This window comes from Salvelinus fontinalis, chromosome 40 (genome assembly GCF_029448725.1).
Source record: "Salvelinus fontinalis isolate EN_2023a chromosome 40, ASM2944872v1, whole genome shotgun sequence".
NCBI lineage: Eukaryota > Metazoa > Chordata > Actinopteri > Salmoniformes > Salmonidae > Salvelinus > Salvelinus fontinalis.
This window is the reverse complement of record NC_074704.1, coordinates 2,947,178-2,955,944: the sequence shown is the minus strand read 5'-3', so window position 1 is coordinate 2,955,944 and position 8,767 is coordinate 2,947,178. Positions and strand designations below refer to the sequence as shown.

The 8,767-nt window shown below is 41.9% G+C and overlaps 1 protein-coding gene across 1 annotated transcript in view; it reads left to right on the top strand.

The window, feature by feature from the left end:
* Positions 1-7,378, top strand: part of LOC129839791 (cytochrome P450 3A27) — a 23,059-nt gene extending 15,681 nt beyond the window's left edge. Inside the window, exons 8-13 of the mRNA XM_055907430.1 lie at positions 1-75; positions 823-901; positions 2,535-2,695; positions 3,211-3,437; positions 3,797-3,959; positions 5,552-7,378. The exon at positions 1-75 is cut by the window's left edge and continues 53 nt beyond it. Coding sequence (XP_055763405.1) covers positions 1-75; positions 823-901; positions 2,535-2,695; positions 3,211-3,437; positions 3,797-3,959; positions 5,552-5,668 — 822 coding nt within the window. The 3' untranslated portion in view covers positions 5,669-7,378. The remainder of the gene's footprint in view (positions 76-822; positions 902-2,534; positions 2,696-3,210; positions 3,438-3,796; positions 3,960-5,551) is intronic.
* Positions 7,379-8,767: the final 1,389 nt, after the last annotated feature.

Genomic DNA, 8,767 nt, shown 5'->3' with positions numbered 1-8,767 from the left:
CCGACTGCGGTGACAGACTTCTTTTACGCCTCGCTGGCTAAGATCAAATCTGGACGTGACACTGGGAACTCAACTGTAAACATGGTTTATATTTATATTTGATTGTTATGTTGATATTTTATTCTGTACATTTATAATTGTATTGTAATATTCTGTATTTATTTATTATGTTTAGGAAACCTATGGAACTAGTGATGGGCACCAATATGAAATGTCCATATCAATACCATGATGGAATTTGATAAAAACACTATTATTGGAACCTAAATATCTACATTCATATAAGAATCTGTTTGTGTTGGTTGTGATTGGACGAGATCCAGTAGAATGTGTTTGTGTTGGTTGTGATTGGACGAGATCCAGTAGAATGTGTTGGAGTTGGTTGTGATTGGACCAGATGCATTAGAATCTGTTTGTGTTGGTTGAGATTGGACGAGATCCATTGCATATGTTTGTGTTGGTTGTGATTGGATGAGATCCAGTAGAATGTGTTTGTGTTGGTTGTGATTGGACGAGATCCAGTAGAATGTGTTGGAGTTGGTTGTGATTGGACCAGATGCATTAGAATCTGTTTGTGTTGGTTGTGATTGGACGAGATCCATTGAATATGTTTGTGTTGGTTGTGATTGGACGAGATCCAGTAGAATGTGTTGGAGTTGGTTGTGATTGGACGAGATCCATTATAATCTGTTTGTGTTGGTTGTGATTGGACGAGATCCATTATAATCTGTTTGTGTTGGTTGTGATTGGACGAGATCCATTATAATCTGTTTGTGTTGGTTGTGATTGGACGGATTTGACCTCATGTCTTTCTGCTTCCAGAGTCGGGTGGATTTCTTACAACTGATGATCGACTCTCAGAAAGGAAGCGACACAAAGACAGGAGAGGAACAGACTAAAGGTACCTGCCAAACACAAACCTGGAAATTATAGTTACAAACACACACCTGTAAACTACTGTTACAAACACACACCTGTAAACAACAGTTACCAACACACACCTGTTACAAACACACACCTGTTACAAACACACACCTGTTTTAAGTGCAGCCCGACACCGGTACACTTATGACAACATCCAGCTCAAGTGCAGGGCGCGAAATTCAAAAGATATCTTTTTAAAATATTTAACTTTCACACATTAACAAGTCCAAGACACCAGATGAAATGTGCACATCTTGTGAATCAAGCCAACATGTCCGATTTTTAAAATGTTTTACAGGGAAGACACAATATGTAAATCTATTAGCTAATCACGTTAGCAAAAGACACCACTTTTCTTACTTCATCAGTTTCTTACTCCATCAGGTGCTATGACAAATTTGACCAAATAAAGATATAAATAGCCACTAACCAAGAAACAAATTCATCAGATGACAGTCTGATAACATATTTATTGTACAGCATATGTTTTGTTCGAAAAATTTGCATATTTCAGGTATAAACCATAGTTTACATTTCAGCTACAATCAGAAATTGCACCGAAAGCAGCCATAATATTTACAGACACCAACGTCAAATAGCTAATTACTCATCATAAAACATTTCTGAAAAATACATAGTCTGCAGAAACTGAAAGACAGGCATCTTGTGATTCCAAACAATATTTCCGATTTATTAAATGTTTTACAGCAAAAACAAAATGTAGCTCTATATTTGCGTAGACACAATAGCCAGATACACTTGGGCGCCCACGACCCATTCACATGCACGACAGATAATGAAATAACATCATAAATTGGTTCTTACTTTTGCTGATCTTTCATCAGAATGTTGAACAAGGTGTCCTCTGTCCAGATGAGTCGTTGTTTGGATTCAGAATGGCAAATTTCCCTCTTCACTTAGCATTGGCACTAGCCGAGTGGCACAAATCTCTCCGATGTAAACACAGTCAGAGGACGGAACACGGCAAAACTCCCGAAAAAATTTCAATAATCTGATTAAACTTTATTGAAAAAACATACATTACGATGATATGTTCACATGTATCAAAAAAATTCAGAGCCGGGGATAGTTGTCGTCTATTACGGCAGCAAAACAGAAGGCAATGGCACTTCCTTGTCGCGCGTTTCAGAGTACCGGAAGTGGACGGTCACGTCATACAAAGAGCTTTTATTCCACCCCAGACCAAGATGAACACAAAATTTCTTCTCTCACATCCTCTTGACACAAAGAGGAAGGCGTATGGAGTGTAAGTAGACTCCTAAGTGTCATGACCATGTATATGCATCAAGTTGAACAGAACACGTATTTCTGACATTTCACTTCCTGGTCAGGGAAAGTGCTGCCAAATGAATTCTGTTTCACTCAGAGAAATAATTCCAACGGTTTTAGAAACTAGAGAGTGTTTTCTATCCAATATTAATAATAATATCCATATTATACGAGCAAGAATTGAGTAGGAGGCCGTTTGAAATGGGCACGATTTGTTCACTGGCTACTCAACACTTTCCCTTGCAGCCATAAGAAGTTAAACACACACCTTTAAACTACTGCTACACACACCTGGAAACTCTCTCTCTCTCCCTCCACAGGACTGACTGATCATGAGATCTTGTCTCAGGCCATGATCTTCATCTTCGCCGGCTACGAGACCAGCAGCAGTACTATGAGTTTCCTGGCCTATAACCTGGCAACCAACCCCCATGTCATGACCAAACTGCAGGAGGAGATAGATACTGTGTTCCCCAACAAGGTAACCCCCATACCATGACCAAACTGCAGGAGGAGAAAGATACTGTGTTCCCCAACAAGGTAACCCCGATACCATGACCAAACTGCAGGATGAGATAGATACTGTGTGGGTGTCAGATGTGGTGAGGTACTGATGTGTGTGTAACCCCGGTGTCAGATGTGGTGAGGTACTGATTTGTGTGTAACCCCGGTGTCAGATGTGGTGAGGTACTGATGTGTATGTAACCCCGGTGCCAGATGTGGTGAGGTACTGATTTGTATGTAACCCCGGTGTCAGATGTGGTGAGGTACTGATTTGTGTGTATCCCCGGTGTCAGATGTGGTGAGGTACTGATTTGTATGTAACCCCGGTGTCAGATGTGGTGAGGTACTGATTTGTGTGTAATCCCAGTGCCAGATGTGGTGAGGTACTGATGTGTGTGTAACCCCGGTGTCAGATGTGGTGAGGTACTGATGTGTATGTAACCCCGGTGCCAGATGTGGTGAGGTACTGATGTGTATGTATCCATGGTGCAGGCTCCAATCCAGTACGAAGCTCTGATGCAGATGGACTATTTGGACTGTGTGTTGAACGAGTCTCTGAGACTGTACCCCATCGCCCCGCGACTGGAGAGGGTCGCCAAGAAGACGGTGGAGATCAACGGCATCATCATCCCCAAAGACTGCGTTGTCATGGTTCCCACGTGGACCCTCCACCGTGACCCAGAGATCTGGTCCGACCCTGAGGAGTTCAAACCAGAGAGGTACTGGACCGCACCGTAACCACAATCCAACCATAACACAACCTTAATACAACCACAGTACAACCATAACACAACCTTAATACAACCACAGTACAACCATAACACGACCTTAATACAACCACAGTACAACCATAAAACAACCTTAATACAACCACAGTACAACCATAAAACAACCTTAATACAACCACAGTACAACCATAACACAACCTTAATACAACCACAGTACAACCATAACACAACCATAACATAACCAAAGCACAACCACAAATCAACTACAATACAATGTGTAATGTGTCTGAACTACAACCACAAATCAACTACAATAAAATGTGTAATGTGTCTGCCCTCTCCTTGTCCAGGTTCAGTAAGGAGAACAAGGAGTCCATTGATCCGTACACGTACATGCCGTTTGGGGCGGGGCCCAGGAACTGTATCGGGATGCGCTTCGCCCTGATCATGATCAAACTGGCCATGGTCGAGATCCTCCAGAGTTTCACTTTCTCCGTCTGCGACGAGACCGAGGTGAGACGCTCACCTGAGCAGACAGAATATGACATCATCAAACATCACTATCATTCATAGATAGAGGCTGCACTTGCCGCTGTACCTGTTTTACATGGTCATTGCCTGTTTTAACATGGTCACCACCTGTTTTAACATGGTCACCACCTGTTTTAACATGGTCACCACCTGTTTTAACATGGTCACCACCTGTTTTAACATGGTCACCACCTGTTTTAACATGGTCACCACCTGTTTTAACATGGTCACCACCTGTTTTATAACATGGTCACCACCTGTTTTAACATGGTCACCACCTGTTTTAACATGGTCACCACCTGTTTTAACATGGTCACCACCTGTTTTAACATGGTCACCACCTGTTTTAACATGGTCACCACCTGTTTTAACATGGTCACCACCTGTTTTATAACATGGTCACCACCTGTTTTAACATGGTCACCGTCTGTTTTAACATGGTCACCACCTGTTTTAACATGGTCACCGTCTGTTTTAACATGGTCAATACCTGTTTTAACATGGTCAATACCTGTTTTAACTTGGTCACTGCCTGTTTTAACATGGTCAGTGCCTTTTTTAACACGGTCACCGCCTGTTTTAACATGGTCACCGCCTGTTTAAACATGGTCAATGCCTGTTTTAACATGGTCAGTGCCTTTTTTAACACGGTCACCGCCTGTTTTAACATGGTCACCGCCTGTTTAAACATGGTCAATGCCTGTTTTAACATGGCCTGCTATTCTCTGTAGATCGTGTTGGAGATGGACAACCAAGGTTCTGTTCTGTTATTCTCTATAGATCCTGTTGGAGATGGACAACCAGGGTTCTGTTCTGTTATTCTCTATGAATCCTGTTGGAGATGGACAACCAGGGTTCTGTTCTGTTATTCTCTGTAGATCATGTTGGAGATGGACAACCAGGGTTCTGTTCTGTTATTCTCTGTAGATCATGTTGGAGATGGACAACCAGTGTTCTGTTCTGTTATTCTCTATGAATCCTGTTGGAGATGGACAACCAGGGTTCTGTTCTGTTATTCTCTGTAGATCCTGTTGGAGATGGACAACCAGGGTTCTGTTCTGTTATTCTCTGTAGATCCTGTTGGAGATGGACAACCAGGGTTCTGTTCTGTTATTCTCTATGAATCCTGTTGGAGATGGACAACCAGGGTTCTGTTCTGTTATTCTCTGTAGATCATGTTGGAGATGGACAACCAGGGTTCTGTTCTGTTATTCTCTATAGATCGTGTTGGAGATGGACAACCAGGGTTCTCTTCTGTTATTCTCTATAGATCCTGTTGGAGATGGACAACCAGGGTTCTGTTCTGTTATTCTCTATAGATCCTGTTGGAGATGGACAACCAGGGTTCTGTTCTGTTATTCTCTGTAGATCCTGTTGGAGATGGACAACCAGGGTTCAGTTCTGTTATTCTCTGTAGATCCTGTTGGAGATGGACAACCAGGGTTCTCTTCTGTTATTCTCTATAGATCGTGTTGGAGATGGACAACCAGGGTTCTGTTCTGTTCTGTTATTTTCTGTAGATCCTGTTGGTGATGGACAACCAGGGTTCACTTCTGTTATTTTATTCTCTGTAGATCCCGTTGGAGATGGACATCCAGGGTCTGCTGATGCCAAAACGACCAATCAAACTGAGGATGGAGCCCCGTAGCAACACCCCTAGCAACACCACTGCCACCTCTCCAACAACATGACCGGATGCAGGAGCACCCTACCCTTCTCTCTCTCTCTCTCTCTCTCTCTCTCTCTCTCTCTCTCTCTCTCTCTCTCTCTCTCTCTCTCTCTCTCTGTCTCTGTCTCTGTCTCTGTCTCTGTCTCTGTCTCTGTCTCTCTCTGTCTCTGTCTCTGTCTCTCTCTCTCTCTGTCTCTCTCTCTGTCTCTCTCTCTGTCTCTCTCTCTCTCTCTCTCTCTCTCCCCCTCTCTCCCCCCTACACACAAAAGGGCTATACTACAGACAGAAATACTCCTCACCCCGCTAATGATCCTGGGCTGGTGTGGTTACATGTGGTCTGCGGTCGTGAGGCCGGTTGGACGTACTGCCAAATTCTCTAAAACAACGTTGGAGGCGGCTTATGGCAAAGAAATGAACATTAAATTCTCTGGAAATAGCTCTGGTGTACATTCCTGCAGTCATCATGCCAATTGCTGACTGTGGCATTGCGATATGTGTTGTGTGACAAAACGGCACATTTTAGAGTGGCCTTTTATTGTACATGGTGTAATGATCATGATCATGCTGCTTAATCAGTTTCTTGGTATGCCACACCTGTCAGGTGGATGGACTATCTTGACAAAGGATGAAATGCTCACCAACAAGGATGGAAACATTTGTGGACAACATTTTAGGGAAACAGGCTTTTTGTGCGTATGGAACATTTCTGGGATCTTTAATTTCAGCTCATGAAACATTTTTGTTCAACAGCCTCACTATCTATCTATCTATCGATCGGCTACTGAATATTCAGTCCTTATCCTGCTATATGCTACTGAATATTCAGTCGTTATCCTAACCCTGCTATAGGCTACTGAATATGCAGTACTTATCCTAACCCTGCTATAGGCTACTGAATATTCAGTCCTTATCCTGCTATATGCTACTGAATATTCAGTCGTTATCCTAACCCTGCTATAGGCTACTGAATATGCAGTACTTACCCTAACCCTGCTATAGGCTACTGAATATTCAGTCCTTACCCTTCTATAGGCTGCTGGATATTCAGTTCTTACCCTAACCCAGCTATAAGCTACTGAATATTCAGTCCTGACCCTGCTATAAGCTACTGAATATTCAGTCCTGACCCTGCTATAGGCTACTGAATATTCAGTCCTTACCCTTCTATAGGCTGCTGGATATTCAGTTCTTACCCTAACCCTGCTATAAGCTACTGAATATTCAGTCCTGACCCTGCTATAGGCTACTGAATATTCAGTCCTGACCCTGCTATAGGCTACTGAATATTCTGGCTGGGATTCAATAGGCTACTTAATATAATATGATAATTAGACTGCATTCACAATGAATGTTCAGTTCAGTCAGTTCAATCATAAATTAATTCTGGTCTCAGTTTGAGTAGGACTCAGAAACCCATTTCCACCAGATGAAAGAAAGATAGTAATACTATGGATGCATTAGGGGTACATGTCTTGTTAAAGTTAGACACCAGGAGGTATTAAATCCATGGCATGATGTCATGTCTGGATCCTGCACACTACTGGCTGGTGGCTGGAATTCTCCTAGAATGTAGAACTCTAGCTGGTGTTCTGTAGAACTCTCATTCTGTTCCTCTGGGGGTTCTGCTGTCCAGTCATTCCAAAATAGAATCTTTACTGTCTGTTGAGATGATCCCTGCAGCTGCTTTGCTTCAACTTTAATCATCACAAACCAATAAAAATCATCACACTAATGAACAAGGCCGTCTGTGTATTTATTAACATTCAGAAGACAAAACGTAAGACACAAACACACACAAATATACATGAGAATAATCAATATAGATTGATTTGTGTTATTTATCAAGACATACTGTATTTCTATTTTAAATCAGCTGGGCCTAATTGTAGTGTTACGACTTGGTCATCCACACACGTTTCTGTTCAGATCCCAATACCGCCCTTGTGTGGCCGTCGGATGTAAATACACAGCCCAGGTCCCATTACAAACTATCCACCTTACACGTTTTACAGCTCTTGTACTTTCTGCGTTTATAAACACAGTGCAGAGAATCTCTGGTCGTGAAGTTCACCTCCTTCACAAAGAGCAAAGTTCAGCTCCTTCACACAGAGCAAAGTTCACCTCCTTCACATAAAACAAAGTTCACCTCCTTCACATAGAGCAAAGTTCACCTCCTTTACATAGAGCAAAGTTCACCTCCTTCACATAGAGCAAAGTTCACCTCCTTCACATAGAGCAAAGTTCACCTCCTTCACACAGAGCAAAGTTCACCTCCTTTACATAGAGCAAAGTTCACCTCCTTTACATAGAGCAAAGTTCTCCTCCTTCACATAGAGCAAAGTTCAACTCCTTCACATAGAGCAAAGTTCACCTTCATATTCCAATAAAACAAACAGTGATCAGCTCAAATTAAAAACATTTCTCGTTCTGACCCAGAACCAATGCCATATGTCACGTACATGTCATCCGGTTCCTGGAACCGAGTATTAGCCCTCTCCCTTCCAAGGGCAGAGTTTGTTTAGTACCTTTTTAGGAAAGAAAAACATTTTGAATCAGAAGATAATGTTGCAGCTTATAATCAGCTGGAATACCAGGTTCACATCTTACGTCATACTTTTCTTGCCGTCTAGTTTAATATATTTTAATGTAATCTATGGCATTATTTAGGATCCTTAAGACATGATCTTCTACTAAACTAAATAAAACAAATCATTAGAATAACAGTGTGGTTTCACATAAAACTATTTTTGGAAATAGTGTGCCTTGAAACGGAAGCAAACAGAACAAAAAGTGGAGGAAACTCTCATTTTGCTCTGTGTGATTCCATTTAGTTCTCGGTTTCCGTAATGAATATGCCCCTGTTCTCTCTGCCAATCATTCACCATCCCTCCCTGCTTCACTTTTCACCTCTCACACAGTCTCCCTCCTATCTCCTTATTGTGTGTCGTGAACAACATTTGCCTGAGCAACAATAGTAGAATCGGCGGTTCGGTTTTCAAAATAAAAGTTACCCATTGAAACTGATGCAAACGGATATTTATTGTGGAATGCAAAAATCGTGGAGGGACTTTATGATGCTAAATATATATAATACATTCAACAAAAATAAATAATTAGATAA